Source organism: Halichondria panicea, chromosome 10, assembly GCF_963675165.1.
Source record: "Halichondria panicea chromosome 10, odHalPani1.1, whole genome shotgun sequence".
Lineage (NCBI taxonomy): Eukaryota > Metazoa > Porifera > Demospongiae > Suberitida > Halichondriidae > Halichondria > Halichondria panicea.
The window spans coordinates 6,798,495-6,826,065 of NC_087386.1; the positions used below are offsets into that span (position 1 = coordinate 6,798,495).

At 48.7% G+C, this 27,571-nt stretch overlaps 1 protein-coding gene across 1 annotated transcript in view; it reads left to right on the forward strand.

The window, feature by feature from the left end:
- Nucleotides 1-45: 45 nt before the first annotated feature.
- The window catches only part of LOC135342572 (cytoplasmic dynein 1 heavy chain 1-like), a 30,815-nt gene continuing 3,289 nt past the window's right edge, over nt 46-27,571 (forward strand). The window contains exons 1-71 of the mRNA XM_064539321.1: nt 46-722; nt 1,057-1,312; nt 1,489-1,675; nt 1,929-2,149; nt 2,300-2,350; nt 2,579-2,748; nt 2,951-3,160; nt 3,640-3,856; nt 4,014-4,100; nt 4,191-4,346; nt 4,530-4,655; nt 4,801-4,935; nt 5,108-5,443; nt 5,650-5,811; nt 5,902-6,048; nt 6,115-6,255; nt 6,455-6,558; nt 6,658-6,841; nt 6,979-7,098; nt 7,266-7,505; nt 7,641-8,021; nt 8,294-8,503; nt 8,743-8,889; nt 8,974-9,140; nt 9,454-9,627; nt 9,759-9,924; nt 10,231-10,593; nt 10,781-11,063; nt 11,183-11,316; nt 11,406-11,526; nt 11,644-11,794; nt 11,858-11,965; nt 12,122-12,305; nt 12,700-12,903; nt 13,050-13,136; nt 13,290-13,441; nt 13,790-13,946; nt 14,022-14,234; nt 14,332-14,535; nt 14,707-15,105; nt 15,249-15,374; nt 15,553-15,601; nt 15,866-16,019; nt 16,161-16,326; nt 16,667-16,915; nt 17,162-17,359; nt 17,477-17,734; nt 17,965-18,087; nt 18,141-18,232; nt 18,400-18,493; nt 18,544-18,735; nt 18,899-19,078; nt 19,215-19,368; nt 19,569-19,764; nt 19,972-20,089; nt 20,230-20,445; nt 20,574-20,726; nt 20,860-20,946; nt 21,020-21,204; nt 21,447-21,516; nt 21,575-21,721; nt 22,392-22,630; nt 22,740-22,905; nt 23,230-23,364; nt 23,471-23,565; nt 23,680-23,782; nt 23,840-23,990; nt 26,365-26,525; nt 26,692-26,803; nt 26,912-27,096; nt 27,234-27,518. Coding sequence (XP_064395391.1) covers nt 205-722; nt 1,057-1,312; nt 1,489-1,675; nt 1,929-2,149; nt 2,300-2,350; nt 2,579-2,748; nt 2,951-3,160; nt 3,640-3,856; nt 4,014-4,100; nt 4,191-4,346; nt 4,530-4,655; nt 4,801-4,935; nt 5,108-5,443; nt 5,650-5,811; nt 5,902-6,048; nt 6,115-6,255; nt 6,455-6,558; nt 6,658-6,841; nt 6,979-7,098; nt 7,266-7,505; nt 7,641-8,021; nt 8,294-8,503; nt 8,743-8,889; nt 8,974-9,140; nt 9,454-9,627; nt 9,759-9,924; nt 10,231-10,593; nt 10,781-11,063; nt 11,183-11,316; nt 11,406-11,526; nt 11,644-11,794; nt 11,858-11,965; nt 12,122-12,305; nt 12,700-12,903; nt 13,050-13,136; nt 13,290-13,441; nt 13,790-13,946; nt 14,022-14,234; nt 14,332-14,535; nt 14,707-15,105; nt 15,249-15,374; nt 15,553-15,601; nt 15,866-16,019; nt 16,161-16,326; nt 16,667-16,915; nt 17,162-17,359; nt 17,477-17,734; nt 17,965-18,087; nt 18,141-18,232; nt 18,400-18,493; nt 18,544-18,735; nt 18,899-19,078; nt 19,215-19,368; nt 19,569-19,764; nt 19,972-20,089; nt 20,230-20,445; nt 20,574-20,726; nt 20,860-20,946; nt 21,020-21,204; nt 21,447-21,516; nt 21,575-21,721; nt 22,392-22,630; nt 22,740-22,905; nt 23,230-23,364; nt 23,471-23,565; nt 23,680-23,782; nt 23,840-23,990; nt 26,365-26,525; nt 26,692-26,803; nt 26,912-27,096; nt 27,234-27,518 — 12,612 coding nt within the window. The 5' untranslated portion in view covers nt 46-204. The remainder of the gene's footprint in view (nt 723-1,056; nt 1,313-1,488; nt 1,676-1,928; nt 2,150-2,299; nt 2,351-2,578; nt 2,749-2,950; nt 3,161-3,639; nt 3,857-4,013; nt 4,101-4,190; nt 4,347-4,529; nt 4,656-4,800; nt 4,936-5,107; nt 5,444-5,649; nt 5,812-5,901; nt 6,049-6,114; nt 6,256-6,454; nt 6,559-6,657; nt 6,842-6,978; nt 7,099-7,265; nt 7,506-7,640; nt 8,022-8,293; nt 8,504-8,742; nt 8,890-8,973; nt 9,141-9,453; nt 9,628-9,758; nt 9,925-10,230; nt 10,594-10,780; nt 11,064-11,182; nt 11,317-11,405; nt 11,527-11,643; nt 11,795-11,857; nt 11,966-12,121; nt 12,306-12,699; nt 12,904-13,049; nt 13,137-13,289; nt 13,442-13,789; nt 13,947-14,021; nt 14,235-14,331; nt 14,536-14,706; nt 15,106-15,248; nt 15,375-15,552; nt 15,602-15,865; nt 16,020-16,160; nt 16,327-16,666; nt 16,916-17,161; nt 17,360-17,476; nt 17,735-17,964; nt 18,088-18,140; nt 18,233-18,399; nt 18,494-18,543; nt 18,736-18,898; nt 19,079-19,214; nt 19,369-19,568; nt 19,765-19,971; nt 20,090-20,229; nt 20,446-20,573; nt 20,727-20,859; nt 20,947-21,019; nt 21,205-21,446; nt 21,517-21,574; nt 21,722-22,391; nt 22,631-22,739; nt 22,906-23,229; nt 23,365-23,470; nt 23,566-23,679; nt 23,783-23,839; nt 23,991-26,364; nt 26,526-26,691; nt 26,804-26,911; nt 27,097-27,233; nt 27,519-27,571) is intronic.

The following is a 27,571-nucleotide window of genomic DNA, read 5'->3' on the forward strand; positions in this document are numbered from 1 at the left end:
AATAATGACTTAGCAGCTGCTTTTAGTGGGCGTTGTTGTAGCTGCTTGGCTTCTCGAACCACTTCCGTTAAGAAACCGTCTTGACAAGAGAGAAGCTGACAAGGAGCTAGCTGTGTCAAGACTGCAAGTTCTTTGAAGACCGAAGAAACGTTATAGCTATCACAGCACACATACAGAGGTTGCATTCGCCTGGTAGCCACAGCCATGGCTAGCGAGCCTGGGCTAGTGGACGATGCCCCCACTATGTCTCTAGGACCTCCTGCAGAAGTGGAGCAGCTTCATGCCTACCTCCTGCGAGCAGTCCCGGTACTACTGGAAGAAGATGTCCTACCAGACACTAAAGATCTGGAGAATCTTATGAAATCGTCTAGTGACAAACTGAAACGCTTCATTGAGGACCCTCAAGAGAGGACACTATTCGTTATGAAGACAATGGCGCCTGAGGGAGGTGAGGATGAAACAGACGATGATGTCACCACGGACACACCCACTTTCAAGGCCTCGTACGAGCTCCTGCTGGGTCTCAACTATACACCCACTCGTAGCGTGGGTGTCGGTTTCATCAAGAGAGGTCCGACTATTGAAGCTGATAAATCTGTGAGAGCTCAGCTGAGAATCATGAACTTCAGTGAAGACTCTCCCTTTGAGACACTCCACTCGTATATCAGGGACGCAGTGACTCCATACTTCACATCCTTCATCACCGCTACCAAAAAGTCAACGTGAGCTTGTGTGTGTGTGTGATGTGTGGTGTGTGTGTGTGTGTGTGTGTGTGTGTGTGTGTGTGTGATATGTGTGTGTGTAGTGTGTTAAATAGCTCCACTATCTTGTGTGTTATCTACATGTGTTTCATGCTCCTTCATTTCAGACATCTTGTAAAATAATTAGCAATGTAGTGTTGAATTCACACTGGAAGTGTCTTAATGCCACCTGCTGGTGCGCTTTGCTTTTGATCAATAATAGCCTTGTAAGATTATAATGGTTGCACTCATTAGCTAGTGGCCAGCTCAACTCATAGTGTGCCCCCCACCACTCTTCCCCCCCTACCCCCCACAGAGAGGGTGACAAGCTGGTGCCCTCGGTACAGAAGAAGATCAATGAGTTGGAGGTGGGACTGCTCCATCTGCAACAGAACATTGACATCCCTGAGATAACGCTGACTGTGCATCCACACATCATAGCAGTTGTCAAGAAAGCAGCTGAGGATGGCCGCAGGCCAAAGGTCGAGGACCTGGAGGATTCAGTGTCAGACTCTTCATTCCTCAATGCCATTCAGAAAGATGTCAGCCGCTGGGTCAGAGAGATACAGAAGGTGAGTAGTAGTAACATGGAGGGGCTTGGTGTGTGTGAAGCTTATCTACAATGTCTCCTCCTACATGTGGTCCACCTGATCCAAAGTCATGGTGATGTTGTCATGGTGATGTTGGAATGTTCTCTAGCTAGCTATTATAACTATCAATGTATGATACCCCCCTCCCCGTTGTCCAGGTGACCCGGTTGGAGCGTGATGCCTCTAGTGGTACTGCCCTCCAGGAGATCAGCTTCTGGCTCAATCTGGAGAATGCCCTCAACCGTATCCACCGTAAGAGAGACAGTCCCGAGGTGGACCTGACATTGGAGTTACTAAAGGCTGGGAAGAGGTTCCACACCACACTGAGCTTTGACTCAGACACTGGTGAGTTGGCTCTGTAACTAGAGTTCTGGCGGTCCAATTTCAAAGCTTAGAAGGAGCTCTTTCGTATGGCATGCTCAAATCTCAAATTTGATTACTTAACAAAAATGCTCTGACTAGACACGGTTAACCCTAGACACTGTACCAAGGCATTAGTGACATGAAGTGTTGTCAGCCACAATCCAACCATTGTAATCCCTGTGTACTGCGTGTTATAGCAACCCCTAACCCCCCCCCCCCCTCTGACCCCCTGCAGGCCTGAAGGAGGTCCAGGACAAGGTGAGCAACTACAGTTCCCTCATGAAGGACTTCCCTGTGCATGAGCTGCATGGTGCCAATGATCTGGAGTCCATCAAAACAGCCGTGGTGCTGATATATACACACATGAGGAAGATGAGGACCACCACCTACCCAGCACAGAGGGCCATCCATCTCATTGAGGCTATCTCACGTGATCTCAATGCTCAGCTGCTCAAGGTGTGTGGCCACTGTCTGATAGTCAATAGCTAGTTACATGTTGTTAGTACTAGATACAGTACTCTAGTACAGTAGGAATGTCACTGTGGAGAGAGATGATTGCATTTGACTAATGGTTGGTAAGTATTGATCTGCTGTGTGTGTGTGCAGGTCCTTGGTACCAGGAAGCTCATGTTGGTGACACACGAGGAGTTTGAAAAGGTATGAGTACATAACAACTCTGTATTGACATACACCACTGTACATGTGCCTCCTATAACCTTCTAGTTCAAGTCATGGCATGTACTGTAGTGGATGCCTCAAGTCATGGCATGTACTGTAGTGGATGCCTCTCTATCTTGCCTCTATGTACATGTATGCTTAACTACTGCTATTAGTTACTAACCTTGTCTCTGATATTACTGGAGCTACCCCCCCCCCCCCCCTCAGATCATGGTGCTCGGGTATCGAGTGTTCTCCACTTGGGACGATGAGTACGACAAGTTCAGCACTCTCCTGCGTGATGTGTCCAAGAAGAAGAGGGAAGAGACTCTCAAGTTCTCATGGCGTGCTAACTCAGCTCACAAGAAGCTTCAGGATAGGATCACCAGGATGAGAGAGTGAGTGGGCGTGTGTGTGTGTATAGTGTAGCAGCGTTGTTCATATTAGCGTTGCATTTGCTCAAAAAACCTTTTTTTGTGTTGTCATCTTGCTGTGTTTCTGAAGCCCAGACAACGCTATTCCTGTGTGAAGTCTGTAATGAATGCTTTGATCATATCTGTGGTTGTTTATCCCCCACCCACACACACACACACACACCAGGTTTCGCAAACAGCATGAGCAGCTCCAGCAAGTCATCATGCGTGTCCTGCGCTCTCAGTCGAGTGCCACGCCCACAGAGGGTGCAGAGCTTGAGACTGATGACCTCTCGGCTGTGAGAGAGGTCAAACTGGCCTATGAGAATGTGAAGGTGGTGGACTGTCTCGACATATCCCCCGAGGGCAATGCAGCCTGGGAGGCCGCCCTCAAAAGGTGACCCCCCTCTTCCTAACTATTATTATACCAGGCTATTACAATGTATACTGTACATGTAATTAGCGTCCTATTAATAAGCAATTTGTAGCCAAGAAGAATGGAGTTAGCTCTGTAACTAGAGTTCTGATGGTCCAAATTCAATGATTTTTGATTGTTTGAAAGCTTAGAAGGAGCTCTTTCAGATGGTATGCTCAAATCCCAAATTTGAGACAGGCCATAATTTCCTGTTTTCAGGAAAATACCATGGTATTTTGTCAAAAACAGGTCAAAAACATTTTAACCCGTCATCTGAAAGGCCTCTCTCTAAGCTTTTAGAAAATCAGAAAATGAACGTTATTGGGCCATCGGAACTAAAGTTATGACCGTTCAAAGATGCTCCATATTTACTTGTATACTTTTGTATAGTTGAATCGGGAATACTTGTCTAGCCACACTGTTATAGCCTGTGTTCCATGATGCCCCCCTGTGCCCTGTAGGTATGATGAGAGGATAGATCGTGTTGAGACACGCATTGCAGCTCGCCTGAGGGACCAGCTGGGCACGGCCAAGAGTGCTATAGAGATGTTCCGTATATTCTCACGCTACAACGCTCTCCTAGTGAGGGCGCATATACGAGGGGCTATCAGGGAATACCAGACACAGCTCATACAGAGAGTCAAGGATGACATAGAGAGCCTGCATAACAAGTTCAAGGTGTGTGGAGTGTGTAGTGTGGTGTGGGCGGTGTATGGTGTGGTGTGGGCGGTGTGTTGTGCAAGAAGTTTTTTTTTTGCATTGAATGATGCCATTAGCTCATGTGTACTGTGTGTACTGCCATGACTACAATGTCCTTGTGTGTGTGTGTGTGCAGATGCAGTACAGCAAGACATCGACGTACAAGATCTGCACCAAGTTGGACTTTCCCCCAGTCTCTAGTGCCATCATCTGGGCCAGACAGGTACGCTGCTCAACTGATGGCGTTGCCCTTTCATTAGAGGCTCCACTGTATCTCCCACACCTCACACACACGCCCACACCACACACACAGATTGATCGTCAGCTGCAGACGTACCTCCAGCGTGTGGAGGCAGTGTTGGGGGCTGGCTGGGAGAAGCACGTCGAGGGTCAGCGTCTCAAGGAAGATGGAGACTCGTTCAGACAAAAGCTCAACACCCAACCTCTCTTTGATGACTGGAGGAAGAAGGTGTGTGGGTGTGTGTGAGGGGTGTGTGAGGTGTGAGGGGGGTACAGTTAGTGAGCGTGGTAGTTGCAATGAAATGTCTGGAGCACTGTCGTATTAAGAAAGATGGTACATATGTAACTATGTTTTTTTGTAGTTATTTTTGCATTATATTCCCCTCATGCTGTTGCTATGCTGTGTTGCTAGGTGGAGGCTCGTCAACAGGTCGTGTCTGGTCGTATCTTCAACATAGTGAGTCAGCGCACACGCAACGGAACCATCCTCCGCCTACAAGTGAACTTTGCACCCGAGAGCATCACACTAGCCAAAGAGGTACGTCCTTATACAGCAAAGACTTAGTCTCTTGAAGGCTCTTAGAGCTACTGAATAAAGCTTTTATTTTTTACATTTTCTGCACTATAATTTATATTTCAAGTTATGGTGATTGTACTTGACCACACCCCCTTCCTCTGTACAGGTACGTAACCTCAAGTGGCTAGGGTTCAGAGTTCCCTTTGCCATCGTGAACCAGGCTAACCAGGCCAACCAGTTGTACCCTCACGCCGTCTCACTCATGGAGAGCATTAGAACCTACGAACTCACCTGTCAGAAGGTACGCTATCTACTGTTGCTAGGTTACTGTCATGTGATAGCTGCTCGTTTGTAGCATCTCAGCTCTAAGCCTAAAGACATGTGTTGTATTTGGAGATTCTATGCACTATTCTATGTCTCTACATTACATTAATTGTTGACCCCCCCCCCCACCCACAACACCCCCCACATAGATTGACGCCCACCAGGGTATCTCTAAGCTTGTAGCCTCGCTCAAGTGTGACGTACAGGAGCAGATACGCGAGGGCTGTGGTGTTGCATGGGACTCGTACAAACTGGAGAACTTTGTTCAGAAATTCTCAGAGTGCATATTCAACTTCCAAGAGAGAGTTGACGACGTGTTGTCCTATACTGACAGCATTGATGACTTAGTGTGCTCCCTGGAGATGTGTGAGTACAAGACAGGACTGTTCAAGGATGTGCTGGAGAAGGTGCAGAAGCTCGTGGATGATCTCAACCTCCGCTCTTACTCCAACCTCGTGGCCTGGGTGGGCCATCTCGACGGGAAGGTACGTGTGGATGTACTACTATAACCTTGTGCTTTCACACATTTCAGCCTATTTAGTAGCTATCTTTGAGAGCCCGTAATTTATGTTCAGATTGTCCAACTAATTGATGCATTCAATAGCTCTCAGAATTACCTTTCAAATGGTGTGCTTAGATAACATGATCACGTGTGCTGACAATGTGCCCCCTGTCCCTCTCTTGTACACAGATAGAGGAGCGCCTCATCAAGCGTCTCCACTTGTCCATCACTGCGTGGACTGAGTGCTTGTGTGGAGTCTCGTCAGAAGGGGGCGGGGTCGACACCTCTATGGACACCACACCCTCCAACACCCCCATCACTGTCAAACTAGGGGGCACTCCACAACTTGAGGTACAAACAACCTCTATTATTATTATAATTATTATTTTTATTTTTTAAATATTATTGATCAGCTATCACTATATAACCTACCCCCCACAGACTGTTCGGAACGAGCTACACATCACTAATCAGGTGATGCATCTGAGACCCCCCACAGAGATGACACGAGTGAAACTAGTCGCTCAGTTGCATGAGTGGGTGGCTACTGTCACCGCGTTGCCACGGCTACAGAGCACACGATATCAGGTAAATTAAGCAGAAATAATTATCTTCAAATGATGTTCCTATTAACGCCCGCCTTGTACCCCCCAGGTTGGTCTGGATGAGGTCAGCCCGACTGAAGCCACTTATCGCTCTCTACTGGGCAAGCTGATGAAGGATGACTCCGGTCCACTGGTCCAGGCCTATGCTGCCATAGAGGGCCTCGTGGGGGAGGTAGACATCTACGTTAAGGTAGGTGGGGGTGTGGTCTTAGGGGGCGGGGCTACAAAAGCTATGTATAATGAGAGCCTCAAGTTAAAAGTGTTAGACTATGGATATACATGTAGTCATTTTGGGTCCTAACATATCATCTGAAAGACTCTCTCTAAGCTTTCAGAAAATTTCTGGAACACTGACTGGTTATTACATCTTGCCCCCCCCCTGCTTGTAGGAGTGGCTTCAGTACCAGAGTCTGTGGGACATGGAACCTGGCAATATCTACAGCAGACTGGAGTCAGACATTTCAAAGTGGCAGAAGCTGCTCATGGATGTCAAGTATGTCAATCTGTATAATAGTTTGTTTATGATCATGCTCTTTTATGGTTTACAAGAGTTCATATGATATGCACTTCTAATTAACGCCCACCCCTACAGGAAGTCTCGTAAGACCATTGACACGACTGACACACTACGCTCCTTTGGACCAGTTGAGATACACTATGGTAAAGTACAGCAGAAGGTCACTCTCAAGTATGACAGCTGGCATAGGGAGATCCTGTCACGCTTTGGTGCTCTCCTCGGAGAGAATATGACCGACTTCCACTCTAACGTCACCAAGGTGTGTGTGTGGTGTGGGGTGTGGTGTGGGTGGTTGTAGTTATATTGTAGTGTCTTTGAACAGCTAGAAAACCACAAAATATATACGATATGCAAAATTTCAAGATATTCATTCATGTTTGGCTCTACTTATCGCAGAGTCGTACAGAGCTTGAGAACCACTCAGTGGATGCGTCCACCACCTCCGAGGCTGTCAGCTTCATCACACTGCTGCAAGAGCTCAAGAGGAAAGTCCGCAGCTGGGAGGAGAATGTCGAGGTGTGTGTGGGTGGGTGGGGAGGTGGGGAGCAAAGGCTGTCTGTAGACTTGCTTTCTCCTTAAAAATGAATTATGAAACATTTGGAAGTCATTTTGTAGCTGTTTGAGATCTCGTTTGGTACTTGTAGCAATAATTAACACAATCCTCTGTGTGTGGGTGTGAGCAGGTGTTCAGAGCTGGGGAGAAGATACTGGACCGCCAGAGGTACCAGTTCCCGCCCACGTGGATCTATGTGGATAATGTGGAGGGCGAGTGGGGGGCCTTCAATGAGATACTGCGTCGGAAGGACTCGTCCATGCAGACACAGATCGGCACACTACAGATGAAGATTGTCACTGAAGACAAAGCAGTCGAGGCCAAAACACAAGAGCTACTGGCCGAGTGGGAGAAGGGGAAACCTGTGCAGGTGTGTGTGGTGTGTGGGCGTGTGGTGGGGTGTGTGGTGTGTGGGTGTTCTTTATAATTATATATATGAGATATCACTCTTTTAGTGGTAATAAATAATTATTTGTTTGTTTTGTGTACCTCCCCTCCCCTCCAGGGTGACCTTCGACCTGACGATGCTGCCAGCACTCTCACTATCTTTGAGGGCAAGTTCACACGTTTGAAGGAAGACAGGGACAATCTCATCAAAGCCAAGGAAGCCCTGGAACTAGCCGACCCTGGCCTGGTCAGTGGCGGGGATGACCGTGTCATCGTCGCACTTGAGGAGCTACAAGACCTCAAGGGAGTCTGGGTGGAGCTGGAGAAGATCTGGACCAAGATAGAAGAGTTGAAGGAGCGGCCGTGGTTGTCAGTGGCCCCTCGGAAGGTTCGGCAGACCTTGGACGCCCTCTTGCAGCAGCTCAAGACTTTCCCATCACGACTCAAACAGTACGCATCATTCGAATATGTGCAGAGCAAGCTCAAGAGTTACACCAAGGTGGGTGTGGTCATGCTGCCGTACAATAAGATCTTTGATAGCGGATAACTTGTCTTTAGGATTGTCCAATTTCAAGGATTATTTTATGTTATTTTGAAAGCTTAAAATAAACCGGTGTATTAAAATCGTTTTTTTTTTACTCAATTTCAAAATACCAACTTTTAGCAATGCTCGTAGCTTATGTTTGTCAATGGTGAATAGTATCTAACCCCCCTACCCCCTACCCCCCCCTACCCCCTACTCCCTACCCCCTACCCCCTACCCCCCTTCAGGTGAACGTGTTGGTGACAGAACTCAAGTCTGAGGCCTTGAAGGACCGTCACTGGAAACAACTTATGAAGAAGCTCAGAGTGTCCTGGCAACTGCATGACCTCACACTGGGGCAGGTGTGGGTAGTGGACCTGCAGAGGAATGAGATGATAGTGAGGGACATCATCCTGGTAGCTCAGGGAGAGATGGCACTAGAGGAGTTCCTGAAAATGGTGAGTATGTAATAGTAGTGTGGGAGAGATTGATGAGATTGTGTCTACGCTTTTTCGTGCTTTTCCTGGCCAATCCTAGCAACATTTCACATTGAGACTAGGTCATTTCAATGCTTGCTAGGAGGATATGTTAGCGATGTTAAGAGCCTGCAAATGTTAGCCAGCCACCTTGTATAGTAAACACACATACATGACATTAAGATACACTATAGCACATCACTGTGGTATCATGTCCCCAGGTTCGAGACTCATGGCAAAACTATGAGCTAGAACTCATCAACTACCAGAACAAGTGCAAGATCATTCGAGGCTGGGACGACTTATTCACTAAGGTCAAGGAGCACATCAACTCAGTCACAGCTATGAAGCTCTCCCCCTACTACAAGGTGAGTCACAGCCATCTTCCCTGTGCTCTTACTGGCCGCTCATAGTGCATACTCAGCAGTTATATCACCCCTCTCTCTCTGCAGGTGTTTGAGGATGATGCTCTATCCTGGGAGGACCGGCTCAACAGGATCAACGCGTTGTTTGATGTCTGGATCGATGTCCAGCGCAGATGGGTCTATCTAGAGGGGATATTCACGGGCTCTGCTGACATCAAACATCTGCTTCCAAACGAATCACAGCGGTTTCAAAGGTGAGCCATTATCATCGTGTGTGTAATCTCTAGCTATTATTTGAAATTTCGTGTAACTGGAAAACTCGGCAGGTATTCTAAATTATTGGCAAATGAGTCATTTGGCGTTTGTTAATTTGGTGTCTCAGGCTACTGCAGCAATGACGTTGTGTCCAGCGGAAAACTTTAATATTTGGCTATCTTGGTAAAAATCGCCAAGTTAAAACACCCACAAAATGTGTTCCGGTTATACGCTATCGTGCATGTTCTTGTAATCACACCCACACAACTGTACACCACACCCACTGACATGCCCACCCCATTACAACCACAGCATAAGCTCCGAGTTCCTGGGGCTCATGCGTAAAGTAACCAAGTCCCCCCTAGTGATGGACGTGCTCAATATCCCAGGGGTACAGAAGAGTCTTGAGCGGTTGGCAGATCTGTTGGGCAAGATACAGAAAGCTCTCGGAGAATATCTTGAGAGAGAGAGAGCTTCGTTTCCACGGTAAGGAGTGGGCGGAGTGTGACCCTGTGCCTTCTGTGAGGGAGTGTAGCTACTAGTCTACTGTCTTTATATTACATGTATATTAGACTGTGTATGCCTTATATGGTATTAACTGCTGCTTTTGTTGACAGATTCTATTTCGTTGGAGACGAAGACCTGTTGGAAATCATTGGTAACAGCAAAAATGTCCCCAAGCTGCAAAAACACTTCAAAAAAATGTTTGCCGGCGTCTCCTCTTTAGTACTCTCCGAAGACGAAACTCTTGTATTAGGAATCAGCTCCCGAGAGGGGGAGCAGGTGAGTGGGCGGGTATATGGTATGAGGGGGCGGGAGTGTACATGCTATTATTCTAGGCAAGTCAACAACATGCTTTTATAAAGCTACTCACTGTATCATGATATTAAACTAGCAATGCCAATGCTACACACACACACACACACACACACACACACACACACACACACACACGCACGCACACACACGCACACGCACACACACGCACACACGCACGCACACACACGCACACACACGCACGCACACACGCACACACGCACACACACGCACGCACACACACACGCACACACACACACACACACACTTCAGGTAATGTTCAAAGAGCCAGTCAATATCGTAAAGAACCCTAAGATCAATCAGTGGCTAATGATGGTGGAAAAAGCCATGAGAATGAACTTGGCCACTCTGCTGTCACAAGCAGTAGACGGTATCTCACACTTCAACACAGACAACATCAATCCAGCTCAGTACATGTCTTGGGTGGACAGCTACCAGGCACAGCTCGTCGTACTAGCCAATCAGATCGCTTGGTCATCTTCTGTGGAGGAGGTGCTCCAGGGGGGTCGGCCAGTGGAGGGGGTACTGAAAGTTGTTCAGTGCACACTCACTGTCCTGGCCGACTCCGTCTTGCAGGAACAACCACCAGTAAGGAGGAAGAAGCTGGAGCACCTCGTGAGTGGAAGGATTACTGTTGTTATATGTAACTGATGTGTTTTAAAAAGATGGTTGTTACAAAAAAGATGGTTGTATATACATGTACGTGTACGTGTACGTGTATAATAGATTGACGTTTGTTGTTCCCCACACACCCTCCCTACTCACACTCACACACTCCGCCCACATGCACACACCTCCACAGATCACTGAACTTGTCCACCAGAGAGACACTACCCGCATGCTCATCAACAATGGTGTGACAGATCCACGCCGCTTTGAGTGGCTCTCTCAGATGCGTTTCTATTTCGATCCTAAGAACACGGACGTGTTGCAGCAACTCTCCATCCACATGGCCAACGCACGATTTAATTATGGATTTGAGTATCTGGGGGTACAGGACAAACTTGTCCAAACCCCCCTGACAGACCGTTGCTACCTCACGATGACACAAGCCCTGGAGGAGAGGCTTGGGGGGTCACCGTTTGGTACGTGGGGGGTAGTATTGAGGATACGGGGTCACTGTTTGGTACTTGGGGGGGTAGTATTGTTGGTGGGGGGTAACTAGATCACTACACACACATTACCCCCCCCCCCTTCCTCTTAGGCCCGGCCGGCACTGGCAAGACTGAGTCAGTCAAGGCGCTGGGCCACCAGCTTGGACGATTTGTACTCGTCTTCAACTGCGATGAAACATTCGACTTTCAGGCCATGGGTCGTATTTTCGTCGGTCTGTGCCAAGTGAGAGCTGATAATAGTTATAATAGTTACACACGTGTGTAATGTACATGGCAATATAAGGTCCATTATTCATTGCCCTGTGTGTGTAGGTTGGGGCGTGGGGTTGCTTCGATGAGTTTAACAGGCTGGAGGAGAGGATGCTGTCTGCTGTATCTCAGCAGATCCAGATGATCCAAGAGGCTCTCAAAGAGCACGGACACCAGGCCCAAGGTTAGTGGCCTCACGGGCCCGTACACAATTACTAAAACTGCCTATAGCAATTCTATTGTCATAGCCTCTGTGCTAGCCATTTTGTTGTCTACTGCCCATGCTCTAACTGTCACACAGAGACGCTTGGTTCGGGCAGCAAGCCAATCATTGTTGAGCTAGTTGGGAAGAGCGTCAAGATCAACCAGGACATGGCCATCTTCATCACGATGAACCCTGGATATGCTGGCCGCTCCAACCTGCCAGATAATCTCAAGCAGTTGTTCAGAAGGTCTGTATAATTATAGCGTGTGTATAATTCCGATATCATCATCTCTCTCTTTGCTGCCTCTAGTCTGGCTATGACAAAGCCTGATCGCCAGTTGATTGCTCAGGTGATGCTCTACTCACAGGGCTTTAGGACTGCCGAGATCCTGGCATCAAAGATAGTACCCTTCTTCAAGTAAGTGATTAATACCGTCCTGTCCATCACCCCCCCTGATTAATACCGTCCATCACCCCCCCCTGATTAATACCGCCCTGATTAATACTGTCCATCACCCCCCCTGATTAATACCGTCCTGATTAATACCGTCCATCACCCCCCCCCCTCTTATAGACTGTGTGATGAGCAACTGTCCAATCAGTCTCACTACGACTTCGGGCTCCGAGCTCTGAAGAGTGTTCTAGTCAGTGCAGGCAATGTCAAGAGGGATTGTATCAAGAGGATTAAGGCTGAGCTGACACAGAAGCAGGAGGTCATTGATGAGGGCAGCATCGCAGAGAAACTACCCGAGCAGGAGGTGGGATTGTGTAGACTGTCACAGTGTTAGATCACAGTGTTCTGCTGGTACAAATTCACAATTTTGGGGTTTTCTGAAAGCTTGGAAAGAGCCCGTTCATATGGTATAATACTCAAATCCCAAATTTAGAACGAGTCATACTTTTGGTGGGCTATATAGCCCATGGTATTTTGTCAAAAGCAGGCCAAAAATATTACGATTTTAACACACCATCTACAATGTAAAAGGCCCTCTCTAAGCTTTCAGAAAATCATAAAATTAACGTTATTGGACCAACAGAACTAAAGCTATGGTCGTTCAAAGATGCTCTTGTATTTAACGCAACATGTACCAGCTGTGCGTATGATATTTCACCCAAGACTGCTCTAATTATCCACACCCTCCCTCCCCTCAGATCCTGATCCAGTCAGTGTGTGAGACCATGGTACCCAAGCTAGTAGCTGAGGATATCCCGTTGCTGCACAGCCTGTTATCAGATGTGTTCCCTGGTGTGCGCTACACGCGAGCAGAGATGGATCCACTCAGGAGAGAGATCACCAAGGTCTGCGATGAACTGCAGCTAGTCTCTGGAGAGGCAGGCTCTCAGTGGGTGGAGAAGGTGGGTGTGGCTTACTGTGATACCATGCAATGTGTTACTTAGAGCACATGTTCTGTAGCTCTAATTTTACATTTTGTGTTTTTATTTATATTTTTTTTATAACGTTTTGATGAAAAGGTGTTGACCCCTCCTCCTGTCTGCTGTAGGTTCTCCAACTCTACCAGATCACCCAGTTGCATCATGGCTTGATGATGGTCGGGCCCAGTGGTAGTGGAAAGTCCACAGCTTGGAAGGTATGTACATCGTGTGGACTGGGCAATCAGTAGCTTCGCTGATCTTAGTTTGGAAACCAGTAAAATGATGTGTTTTGTTACAGCCATTGTTTCTGAGAGTTGTTCTAAGTTGGTGTCTCTGCTGATATTGTATACCCTCCTGTGTATCTGCAGGTGCTACTGAAGGCTCTTGAGAGGCTGGAGGGAGTAGAGGGGGTGGCACACGTCATTGACCCCAAGGCCATATCCAAGGAAGACTTGTATGGTGTCCTAGACCCTAACACTAGAGAATGGACTGACGGACTGTTTACTCATATACTCAGGAAGTAAGTAGTTGTATATCACGTGTGTCAGAGCAACTTCATTTGGCCTCTAGCTAAAGCTTAGTGTACTGCTACATACATGTATATTCAAGCTTGTACTAGTACTTCCATGTTCCCTCGCTCTGTACTAACCACACCCCCTCCTGCTCATACCTCCCACACTAACCACACCCCCTCCTGCTCATACCTCCCACACTAACCACACCCCCTCCTGTCATACCCTGTACTAACCACACCCCCTCCTGCTCATACCTCCCACACTAACCACACCCCCTCCTGTCATACCCTGTACTAACCACACACCCTCCTGCTCATACCTCCCACACTAACCACACCCCCTCCTGCTCGTAGAATCATTGACAATGTTCGTGGGGAGATCAACAAGCGTCAGTGGATTGTGTTTGATGGTGACGTTGACCCTGAGTGGGTGGAGAATCTGAACTCTGTCCTGGACGACAACAAGCTGCTCACACTACCCAATGGAGAGAGACTCAGTCTACCACCAAACGTGAGAATGGCTTAATTAGAGGGACCATCCCCTCTACAGTATTTTAATTTCTCGATATTACTTTTCCCTCGGCAGATTCGTGTGATGTTTGAGGTACAGGATCTGCGCTATGCTACCTTGGCAACGGTGTCACGTTGTGGCATGGTGTGGTTCAGTGAAGATGTTCTCTCCCTGGATATGGTATTTGAGAACTTCTTGTCACGCCTCCGTAACATCTCATGTGAGGAGGGGGAGGAGTCTCGGATAGGGGGCGGGGCCAAGAACGAAGACGTCTCTCCTACACTACAGGTATAGTACATGTGTGTGCGTGCACATTGACAAAAAAATTATTTTTAAATCACATTTCTCATTTCATTCTTAATAATAATAATATCCTCCCCCTCAGGTCCAGCGTGATTGTGCAGACCTGCTGGCACCGCACTTTAGCTCGGACGGGCTAGTTGTGAGGGCACTGGCGTATGCCAGCAAGCTGGATCACATCATGGACTTTACTAGACTCAGAGCTCTCAACTCTCTGTTCTCAATGCTCAACCAACTCGTGAGGAACGTCCTCAACTATAATCAGTCACATCCGGACTTCCCTATGGCCGTGAGTTGTGGGTGTGGCTAGGGAGGGGTCTGTGGGTGTGGTTAGTGTTAGTACTACATTTGGTTCACAGTTGTTAGCTGATAGTGTGTGTAAACTGCTCTTATGTTTTAGAACTTTTATTAACCTCCCACACACACACACACACACACACACACACACACACACACACAGTTTGATCAGCTAGAACAGTATGTTCCTCGCTATTTGGTTTACTCTCTCCTCTGGTCATTCTCTGGTGATGCCAAGATAAAGAGCCGGGTTGAGATGGGGGAGTTCATCAGGGGAGTAACCACCATCCCCCTCCCTGGGTCCAGCACTCCTATCATAGACTATGAGGTCACCATACAGGGGGAGTGGTCACAATGGTTGAACAAGGTGCCAAAGATTGAAGTGGAGACTCACAACGTTGGATCACCAGATATAGTAGTGCCAACCCTAGATACTGTACGCCACGAGACCTTACTGTACACATGGTTGGCTGAGCACAAGCCCATGGTCTTATGTGGACCACCTGGCTCTGGGAAAACTATGACTTTATTCTCTGCTCTCAGGGCGCTACCAGATATGGAGGTGGGTGTGGCTTAGATCATGTGATTATTCATGTAGCGTGTGTGTATTGGTGTTTGGTAGCTCCATTACAGCTGTTACTATTCCCACATGAACTAAACTGATGTACCCCCACACACACACACACACACACACCCACTCCACAGGTGGTTGGACTGAACTTCTCTAGTGCTACAACACCAGAACTGTTACTAAAAACTTTCGATCATTACTGTGAGTACAGAAGAACCCCCAATGGTGTTGTCATGGCACCCATCCAGCTCGGCAAATGGGTAAGCCCCTACACACATTAAGCTAATATAGTGTTCCTCTCTTGTCATTATTGGCGATATAATTGTGTCACTTGTCACACACTTGTCACACACTTGTCACACACTTGTCACACACTTGTCACACACTCGTCACACACTCGTCACACACTCGTCACACACTTGTTACACACTCGTGCAGGTTGTGCTCTTCTGTGATGAAATTAACCTGCCAGATACTGACAAATACGGTTAGTACCCACCCGGGCTCTGTGTGTAACCATGGTGATGGTGTGCTTATAGACCCTGGAGTAATTATGAGTGTGGCTTTGAGTTGAATGAAGTTTGGGCCAGTAACTTTGAGAGCTTGTAATTTGTGTTCAGATCATGATGCATTCAATGGCTCTCAGAATTACCTTTCCAATGCTGTGCTTAGACACAAGTTCTGTGACTAGTCACAATCCATTGATTCCACACAATGTCATGTGCTAGCTATTACCCTCGTCCCACTGCAGGTACCCAGAGAGTGATATCTTTCTTGCGGCAGATAGTGGAGCACGGTGGGTTCTATAGAACCTCCGATCAGACGTGGATCCACTTGGAGAGGATCCAGTTTGTGGGGGCGTGTAATCCGCCCACAGATCCAGGCAGAAAACCGCTCACTCATCGGTGGGTTGCTATGAGCATCCTTAGCGTATGTTGGTAGCGTGGGATTCTGTGGCTAACAGCTACATTGTACATCTGTATTTCACACACATTTCTCGTACCCTCCATACACCCACACACTCACACCCCCACACACACACACAGATTCCTTCGCCACGTACCTGTCATCTATGTTGACTACCCGGCTGCTGCTTCCCTCCGCCAGATCTACGGCACCTTCAACAGAGCCATGCTGCGACTGGTGCCTAACCTGAGAGCCTACGCCGACCCGCTGACCGAGGCTATGGTTGAGTTCTACACCATGTCTCAAGTAAGGACAGTGCTCTGTGGGATATTAAACACAGCATCGTTGAACGGCCATAACTTTAGTTTCGTTGATCTAATAACGTTAATTTTCTGATTTTCTGACAACTTAGAGAGAGGCCTTTCAGATGATGTCAAAAGTTAATTTTCTGCCGTTTTTGACAAAACACCCATGGTATTTTTTCAGGCCCGTCCCAAATTTATGAACGAGCTCCTTCTAGGCTTTCATTAAATCGTTGAATTTGGATCATCAGAACAGTTACTTACAGAGCCGATTATATCCATTAAAATATTATTATGTGATGTCTTACTGTACACCACACCCCTAACCACACCCCCTTCTACAGGAGCGGTTCACACAGGACATGCAGCCTCACTACATCTACAGCCCCAGAGAGATGACACGCTGGGTGAGAGGTGTGTACGAGGCCCTCAAGCCATTGGAGACCCTCCCAGTGGAGGGGCTGGTCAGGATATGGGCACACGAGGCACTGCGTCTGTTCCAGGATCGTCTGGTGTATGATGAGGAGAGGATGTGGACTGATGAGAATGTGAACATGGTGGCTGTCAAGCACTTCCCTAATGTGGACTCCAAGGTAGGTATTCCTGAGGTACTATAGTCAGGAGCTCTGTATGATGCTGTAACAGTGGGTGGGGCATTTAAATGGCTGCATAGTTCTCCCTTGACCCCCCCCCCCACACACACACACACACTACCCCCCCCATACACACACACACACACACACTACCCCCCCCCACACACACACACACACACTACCCCCCCATACACACACACACACACTACCCCCCCCCCCCACACACACACACACTACCCCCCACAGACGGCCCTCGCCAGACCAATTCTGTACAGTAACTGGCTGTCTAAGGACTACCTGCCAGTGGAACAAGAGGAGCTGCGTAGCTACGTGCAAGCGCGTCTCAAGGTCTTCTATGAGGAGGAGTTGGACGTCCCCCTGGTCTTGTTCAATGAAGTCTTAGATCATGTGCTCCGAATTGACAGAATATTTAAGCAGAAACAGGTGAATGATTGTAGTATTTTTATGGTTGTCTGTAGCCTTTCATTGTTCGTATACTGATGGATTTCTTTGTACGAAGGTTGTATGGTTTTAACCTTTGCATGACCTCTGTGTGTGTAGGGTCATCTGCTACTGATAGGTGTGAGTGGAGCTGGGAAGACCACCCTCTCCCGCTTTGTGGCGTGGATCAATGGCCTCTCGCTATACCAGATCAAGGTACATCGCAGGTACACGGCCGCTGACTTCGACGATGACCTCCGCGCTGTACTCCGTCGCTCTGGCTGTAAGGATGAGAAGATCGTGTTCATTTTGGATGAGTCTAACATCCTGGACTCTGGTTTCCTGGAGAGGATGAACACCTTGCTAGCCAATGGAGAGGTAGGGACATCTCACCTAACCCTAGCCTGGGGGGGGAGGCAGATCCACTGGAGGCCTCTAGTTCTAGTGGTTACTGCAGTCTACACGTGTACTGTCCATTAAATAGCTCAGGAAATGAACTCTGTCCTGGACGACAAGGCCTTGAGGGTAGCAAAAAGAATTATACTGCCTCTAAAACAATACATCTGTGTTATCATGAGTTCCCTCCTTTGCTGCCTCCTTTGCTGCAGGTACCTGGTCTGTTTGAAGGTGATGACTTCACTACACTCATGACGCAGTGTAAGGAGGGCTCACAAAGGGAGGGGCTTATGCTTGACTCCACTGAGGAACTCTACAAGTGGTTCACCCAGAAGGTGGGTGTGGCTAACCTGTACTAGTGTGCGGTTTGATATTGTCCGTTACCTAGGTGATGCGTAACCTCCATGTGGTGTTCACCATGAACCCTTCCTCTGAGGGACTCAAGGACAGAGCAGCCACATCACCAGCTCTCTTCAATAGGTGTGTGTGTGGGGGTGGGTGGTGTGGGAGGGAGGGGGGGCTAGAGCATTATCAGGGCCAGGAATTACAAAAAAGAAACTGTTATTACGTGTATCATACCCACTAGTGTTGTTTCAGATGACATCATAATTACTACACATGACAATGATGCGTTGCTGTGTCCACAGGTGTGTGCTGAACTGGTTTGGTGATTGGTCAATGGGAGCACTGTATCAGGTTGGGCTCGAGTTCACCAACAAAGTAGACCTCGATAAATCAGATGTAAGTGCTTCAGCTGTCACTGTGTTGTGTGTAATATTCTAACCCTACAGTACATTTGCCCTGAGGTGTTCCCCTCAGTGTACCAAGACCTGGCCCCAACACCCACACACAGACAAGCCATCATCAATGCCTTTGTGTATGTCCACCAAACTCTACACCAGGCCAACTCTCGACTGAGTAAGAGGGGTGCTAGCACCATGGCCCTCACACCTAGGCATTACCTAGACTTCATCAACCATTACGTGAGTCGATACTTGGTCTAGTAATCAACAAAAGGGTTATTGTATAAGATCAGTGTAGTTGATAATAGCCTGTACTAGTATTGTAGAGGGCTTCCCTTGCATATCAGCTGTCTTACTGTAGCCTCTAATCCTCCATCATGATCAACCCTCCGCCCTCTCACAGGTGAAGCTGTACAACGAGAAGCGCAGTGATCTAGAAGAGCAACAGCTCCATCTCAATGTTGGACTAGCTAAAATCCGTGAGACAGTTGACCAGGTGGAGGAGCTCCAGTCATCGCTCTCCATCAAGAAGAATGAACTGGAACAGAAGAATGCTCTGGCCAACCAAAAACTCAAGCAAATGGTACATCAGCAGCGATTCACACGACTGTAGTAATTGTATTGGTCCCACGTCAGCTAGTAGCATCTTTGAACTGCCATAACTTGAGTTATATTCTACTGCCTCTCACACACCCCACTCTTGTCACACCCACACACAGGTGAAGGACCAACAAGAAGCTGAGAAGAGAAAGGTAACGTCTCAAGAGATCCAGGAGCAGCTTAGAAATCAAACGATTCACGTGACAGCTAAGAGGGAGGTGGTCCTGGGGGACTTGGCCAAGGTGGAGCCAGCTGTCAAGGAGGCCCAGAGTGGTGGGTATAATATAGTGTTATCGTGTACTGAGGCAGCTGTCAAATGATGGGATGGAATTGTAATTTCTATTTCTTAGTTATGTTTTAACGGACATGGTCGTATGATATGCCACCACCCATACACACACACACACACACACACACACACACACACACACACACACACACACACACACACACGCACGCACGCATACACACAGCTGTACAATCGATAAAAAAACAGCAACTTGTGGAGATCCGAGCACTCCAACATCCTCCTAAGATGGTGAAGATGGCCCTCGAGAGTATTTGCATGCTCTTGGGGGAACCATCTAAAGACTGGAAGGCCATCCGTCAAATCATTATCAGAGATAACTTCATTGCTTCCATCATAAACTTTAACACTGAGATGATCACGTGAGTGGATGGCTGGCTGTACTATTGTCATTTTCCCAAGTTAGCTCCCTATTAGTGACAGTAGGATTATGCCAGCAACTGTGTGTATCACCCTAGCCCCGTTAACCCCCTCTACCCACACACCCCTCCACACACACACACACACACACACACTCACACACACACACACACACACACACACACACACACACACACACACACACACAGGGAGGATATACGACAAGCTTTGGATCGAGAGTTCTTATCTGACCCTAACTACAACTATGAGGGTGTCAACAGAGCCAGCAAAGCTTGTGGCCCCCTTGTCAAGTGGGCCATAGCTCAGGTTAGTTGTCGTCTGGAATAGTGGAGCTATTATACTATTCACATGTGTATGTATGTGTTACTGGACACATACTGAATGCTACTGTACTGAGCTTGTGTACTGAGCTTGTGTACTGAGCTTGTGTATGACCACCACTACAGCTTGGCTACGCTGAGATGCTCAACAAAGTAGACCCACTGAGGCAGGAGTTGCGCACATTGGAGGAGAGCGCCGAAACTACACGTATCAAGGGCGAGGAGATTGAAAAGATCGTGGTAGACCTCGAGAGGAGCATCAACATGTACAAGGAAGAGTACGCCATCCTCATCAGTGAGGCCAACGCTATCAAGAATGATCTAGCCACTGTGGAGGCTAAGGTAAGCTTATTAGTGCAATGATCATTACCAACCTCCCTATCCAAATATTCAAGTGTCCCTGTAATAACATGTTGCGTACATATAACATACAACTTTAGCTGCTTGTGTATAAGCCCCCCCTCCCTCAGGTTGAGCGCAGCAAGGCCTTGTTAGGCAGTCTAGGGGATGAGAGGGAGAGATGGGACGCTGGGAGTGAGACGTTCAAGAGTCAAATGGCCACCATCAGTGGAGATGTACTGCTAACCTCGGCCTTCATGGCATACGCTGGGTACTTTGATCAGGTGAGTGGGTGTGGCCTCTTGTAATGTAGGGAGCAAGAATAGATTATTAACTGTGTATTAGAAGTTGATGTATACACTGCATGTAATGTGTGTGTGCCCAGACAATGGTTGGTCAGTGTATCTGTTCTTGCAGGCCTTCCGTCAGTCTCTGTTCTCATCATGGATGAATCATCTGGGTCAGGCTAACATCGCATACAGACAAGACCTCGCCAGAGTGGAGGTGTGTGTGGTGTGGCGTGGGCGTGTGTGTGGTGTGGGCGTGTGCTCTAAACTTATTTATTTCCCTCTCTCAGTATTTATCGAATGCTGACGATCGTCTCAAGTGGCAGTCCAACTCGTTGCCTAGTGATGACCTGTGTGTGGAGAATGCTATCATGATCCAGCGCTTCAATCGCTACCCTCTCATCATTGACCCCTCAGGGCAGGCCACAGAGTTCATTATGAACGAATACAAAGACAGGAAGATCTCAAAGACTAGGTACAGAGGGTTGCATGTAGTAGGGGGGTTGCATGTAGTAGGGGGGTTGCATATAGCAGGGGGGTTGCATATAGTAGGGGGGTTGCATATAGCAGGGAGTGGGAGGGGGGCGAGTGGTCACATGCATGTTGGATAGAACTAGTAGCTGCCATTAGCCGTGTCTGCACACCAGTGGCTGCCATTGGCCGCGCCTGCACACCAGTGGCTGCCATTAGTTACTGTGTCTATTCTCTCTCGCTCAGTTTCTTGGACGACTCATTTCGTAAGAATCTTGAAAGTGCTCTGAGATTCGGCAACCCTCTTCTGGTTCAGGTAACGTTGGAACTACACACACTAGCTTGTTGTACTTTGACCCTCTAATTGTTCACAGGATGTTGAGAGTTATGACCCTATATTGAACCCTGTGCTCAACCGTGAGGTCCGTAAGACAGGTGGGCGTGTGCTTATCACCCTGGGAGACCAGGACATTGACCTGTCACCATCCTTCACCATCTTCCTCTCCACTAGGGACCCCTCTGTGAGTGGGCGGGGCTAATGTGTAGTCATGTATTATTAGTATCGGGAGAGCCTATAGTAACAAGAGTATAAGTAGCTGTATACCCAGCGTTAAATAAGAGCATCTTTGAACGACCATAACTTTAGTTTCGTTGTCTAATTTTATGATTTTCTGAAAGCTAGCTTAGAGAGGCCTTTCAGATTATATGTAATTAGGCCTGTTTTTAACAAAGTACCATGCGGCTACAGTACCATGCGGCTACAGTACCATGCGGCTACAGTACCATGCGGCTATAGTACCATGCGGCTATAGTACCATGCGGCTATAGTACCATGCGGCTACAGTACCATGCGGCTACAGTACCATGCGGCTACAGTACCATGCGGCTAAAGTACCATGCGGCTATAGTACCATGCGGCTATAGTACCATGCGGCTATAGTACCATGCGGCTATAGTACCATGCGGCTACAGTACCATGCGGCTACAGTACCATGCGGCTACAGTACCATGCGGCTACAGTACCATGCGGCTACAGTACCATGCGGCTACAGTACCATGCGGCTATAATACCATGCGGCTACAGTACCATGCGGCTACAGTACCATGCGGCTACAGTACCATGCGGCTATAGGAAGTTCTATCATAATATTATAGTGTTTGTGAGTGTGTATGAAACTCCACCCCCCTCAGGTTGAGTTCCCTCCGGACCTGTGCTCTCGAGTAACCTTTGTGAACTTTACCGTGACCCGAGGCTCCCTCCAGACACAGTGCCTCAATCAAGTGCTCAAGGCAGAGAGACCAGATGTGGACAAGAAAAGATCTGACCTCCTCAAGCTCCAGGGAGAGTTCTTATTGAGACTACGTCATCTTGAGCAGTCTCTCCTCCAGGCACTAAACGAGGTTAAAGGTCGTATCCTCGACGATGATAGGTACGCTCACATTGAACTAGCTGTGTCTAAGTTTCCTGTTAAATATATTTTGGTTGAAATTTATAATATAAATGATCAACTGTTTAAACGTGCTCCTCCACTGCTGTAGGATTATTGGTCAGTTGGAGACCCTAAAGAAGGAGGCGGCTGAGGTCCAGCGCAAGGTTGATGAGACTGACATTGTGATGGGAGAGGTGGAGACTGTGTCCCAACAATACATGCCTCTGTCATCAGCCTGCTCCTCGATATACTTCACACTGGAGTCTCTACACCAGGTGAACTAGCTAGCTAGGGGAGACTCAAGCCATAGCTTAATAGCCTCGATATACTTCACACTGGAGTCTCTACACCAGGTGAACTAGCTAGCTAGGGGAGACTCAAGCCATAGCTTAATAGCCTCGATATACTTCACACTGGAGTCTCTACACCAGGTGAACTAGCTAGCTAGGGGAGACTCAAGCCATAGCTAGCTGCTTTAATAGCCAGTTTCAAAGCTCAGAGTTACATATGTACTATCTGGATATGTCATAGATTTGCTTGTACAATATTCAATATTATTGGATGATAAGTATTTAAACAGTGTCCTTGTTTCCCTGCAGGTTCACTTCTTATACCAATATTCTCTCAAGTTCTTCTTGGAGATATTCCAAGTCGTTCTCACAGCCAACCCTCACCTCAAGGGATTGTCTGACCACACAAAGAGACTGCACCACATAACCTATGACATGTTCCAGGTCTGTGTGTGTGGGTGGTGGGACATTGACTGTGTGGGCAATCTTATATTATACGAGTACCTGGTAGTATAATTATAGTGATGTCATCAATGTCCTGCTCTCACAGACTGTGTTCAACCGAGTGTCTCGAGGAATGCTACATGATGACAGGATAGTACTGTCCGTCCTTCTCTGTAGGATCTATCTCAAGGGCATGTCAGAGTGAGTCATGCTCTGATCCATTTCGTATGTACCTAGTATTGAAATTACCTTGTTCTAGTTGTTTCTAGTTACTCTGAACTTTGTTTGAACTGTGTTTTAACCTACCCCCCACAGAGAGGATGACTACGTGAGTGAATTTGACTATTTCCTGCGAGGGAAAGAGTCGATGAGATTGGACACTAGGGTCACTCCAATCACTGGCCTGGATAAGACCCAGGTAAGAGCTTGATGCTCCCTACCAACTAACGACTACATGTCCCTCCTCCTCCTACAGTTGTTGAGCATGCAGCACTTGTCGAAGCAACTGAGAGCCTTCGCTAACCTTCCTAACTATGTGTCAGGTAACCCAGAGTTCCTGGACTGGTTGGACTGCTCTAATCCTGAGCTGTCTGTGCCAGAGTGCTGGGAGACTGACAGAGACCTGTGTAAGTGTGTGTGTTGGGTGTGGGGTGTGTGTGTGTGTGTGGGTGTGGGGGGGGCATGCATGGGTGAAGAGACCTGTGTAAGTGTAGGTGTGTGGGGGGGGGGCATGCATGGGTGATAGAGACCTGTGTAAGTGTGGGTGTGTGTGTGGGGGGGGGCATGCATGGGTGATAGAGACCTGTGTAAGTGTGTGTGTGTGTGGGGGGGGCATGCATGGGTGATAGAGACCTGTGTAAGTGTGGGTGTGGGTGTGGGGGGGGGGCATGCATGGGTGATAGAGACCTGTGTAAGTGTGTGTGTGTGTGGGGGGGGGCATGCATGGGTGATAGAGACCTGTGTAAGTGTGGGTGTGGGTGTGGGGGGGGGGCATGCATGGGTGATAGAGACCTGTGTAAGTGTGTGTGTGTGTGGGGGGGGCATGCATGGGTGATAGAGACCTGTGTAAGTGTGGGTGTGGGTGTGGGGGGGGGGCATGCATGGGTGATAGAGACCTGTGTAAGTGTGTGTGTGTGTGGGGGGGGCATGCATGGGTGATAGAGACCTGTGTAAGTGTGGGTGTGGGTGTGGGGGGGGGGCATGCATGGGTGATAGAGACCTGTGTAAGTGTGTGTGTGTGTGGGGGGGGGCATGCATGGGTGATAGAGACCTGTGTAAGTGTGGGTGTGGGTGTGGGGGGGGGGCATGCATGGGTGATAGAGACCTGTGTAAGTGTAGGTGTGTGTGTGTGGGGGGCATGCATGGGTGATAGAGACCTGTGTAAGTGTGGGTGTGGGTGTGGGGGGGGGGCATGCATGGGTGATAGAGACCTGTGTAAGTGTGTGTGTGTGTGGGGGGGGCATGCATGGGTGATAGAGACCTGTGTAAGTGTGTGTGTTGTGGGGGTGTAGGTGTGTGGGGTGGGGGGCATGCATGGGTGAAGAGACCTGTGTAAGTGTGGGTGTGTGTGTGTGTGGGGGGGGGCATGCATGGGTGATAGAGACCTGTGTAAGTGTGTGTGTTGTGGGGGTGTAGGTGTGTGGGGGGGGGCATGCATGGGTGATAGAGACCTGTGTAAGTGTGGGTGTGTGTGTGTGTGGGGGGGGGGCATGCATGGGTGATAGAGACCTGTGTAAGTGTGGGTGTAGGTGTGTGTGGGGGGGGCATGCATGGGTGATAGAGACCTGTGTAAGTGTGTGTGTTGTGGGGGTGTAGGTGTGTGGGGGGGGGGCATGCATGGGTGATAGAGACCTGTGTAAGTGTGGGTGTGTGTGTGTGTGGGGGGGGGCATGCATGGGTGATAGAGACCTGTGTAAGTGTGTGTGTTGTGGGGGTGTAGGTGTGTGGGGTGGGGGGCATGCATGGGTGAAGAGACCTGTGTAAGTGTGGGTGTGTGGGGGGGGGGGGCATGCATGGGTGATAGAGACCTGTGTAAGTGTGTGTGTGTGGGGGGGGGGGGCATGCATGGGTGATAGAGACCTGTGTAAGTGTAGGTGTGGGGGGGGGGGCATGCATGGGTGATAGAGACCTGTGTAAGTGTGTGTGTGGGGGGGGGGGGCATGCATGGGTGATAGAGACCTGTGTAAGTGTGGGTGTGGGGGGGGGGCATGCATGGGTGACAGAGACCTGTGTAAGTGTAGGTGTGTGTGTGGGGGGGGGGCATGCATGGGTGATAGAGACCTGTGTAAGTGTAGGTGTGTGGGGGGGGGGCATGCATGGGTGATAGAGACCTGTGTAAGTGTGGGTGTGGGGGGGGGCATGCATGGGTGACAGAGACCTGTGTAAGTGTAGGTGTGTGGGGGGGGGGCATGCATGGGTGATAGAGACCTGTGTAAGTGTAGGTGTGGGGGGGGGCATGCATGGGTGATAGAGACCTGTGTAAGTGTGGGTGTGTGTGTGGGGGGGGGGGCATGCATGGGTGATAGAGACCTGTGTAAGTGTGTGTTGTGTGTGTGTGTGTGTGGGGGGGGGGCATGCATGGGTGATAGAGACCTGTGTAAGTGTGGGTGTGTGGGGGGGAGGGCATGCATGGGTGATAGAGACCTGTGTAAGTGTAGGTGTGTGGGGGGGAGGGCATGCATGGGTGATAGAGACCTGTGTAAGTGTAGGTGTGTGGGGGGGGGGGGCATGCATGGGTGATAGAGACCTGTGTAAGTGTAGGTGTGTGTGTGTGGGGGGGGGCATGCATGGGTGATAGAGACCTGTGTAAGTGTGTGTTGTGTGTGTGTGTGTGTGTGGGGGGGGGGGGCATGCATGGGTGATAGAGACCTGTGTAAGTGTGGGTGTGTGTGGGGGTGTGTGTGTGTGTGTGTGTGTGGGGGGGGGGGCATGCATGGGTGATAGGATGCATTAGTGTTGTCAACTGTCCTCACATTACTATATTTATTGTATCTCCTGCAGCTCCTATTGGTCGTGCTGTGTATCGGATGCTGGTGATACAAGCCTTCAGGGCAGACAGGCTGTTAGCTATAGCTTCACATCTGGTCATAGCTGTGTTTGGAGAGGTCTTCCAACAGCACTCAGAGCAGGAGATGGACCTGGCCAACATCGTGGCTACAGAGGTGTGTGCGTGTGTGTGTGTGTGTGTGTGTATAGTAGGTATTGCTGGGAAACAGTCGCTTAATTTTCTGCACTTAGTTTAATTTGCCCTGCCATGTGTGTCTGTGTTCACCTTTGTCCCCTGTCATGTCTGTGTTCACCTTTGCCCCTGCCCCCTGTTACATGTAGGTGAAGTCTAACACGCCCATCCTCCTGTGCTCTGTGACTGGATATGATGCTAGTGGACGAGTGGATGATCTCGCTACTCAACAGAGCAAGCAGTGTACATCCATCGCCATTGGTGAGCACTCCATACTAATAGCACAAAGCATGTTCACTGGTACATGTATAAGAGTACATGATTCACACCCACTCCACACCACACACACCACCCACTCCACACACACAGGATCTGCGGAGGGCTTCAACCTGGCTGAAAAGGCCATCAACAGTGCTTCAAAGACAGGTCGCTGGGTACTCTTGAAGAATGTTCATCTGGCTCCACAATGGCTGGTGCAGCTGGAGAAAAAGCTCCACTCTCTGACTCCCCACGCTAGCTTCAGGCTGTTCCTAACAATGGAGATTAACCCTAAGGTGGCTGAATAAATAGCTAGCCTATTCCCTGTTAGAATATTAACCCTAAGGTGGCTGAATAAATAGCCTCTTTTATAATATTAAACCACTGATAGTGGTGATTATATTAGCTAATGATTTATTGCTCTACTTCACAGGTTCCAGTCAACCTACTGAGAGCATCGCGTATCTTCACCTTTGAACCCCCACCTGGTGTGAAGGCTAACCTAGTGCGCACCTTCAGTACAGTGCCTGCCCCTCGCATGTGCAGGGAGCCACACGAGAGAGCAAGACTCTACTTCCTCCTGGCTTGGTTTCATGCCACCATTCAAGAGAGACTCCGCTATGCTCCACTAGGCTGGACTAAGAAGTATGAGTTCAATGAGAGTGACCTCCGCATGGCCTGTGATACACTAGACACATGGCTGGATAGCGTGGCACAGGTAGGGGGTGTTGCTAGCGTGTTGCTATGGAGATATAGTCTTGCGTATACATG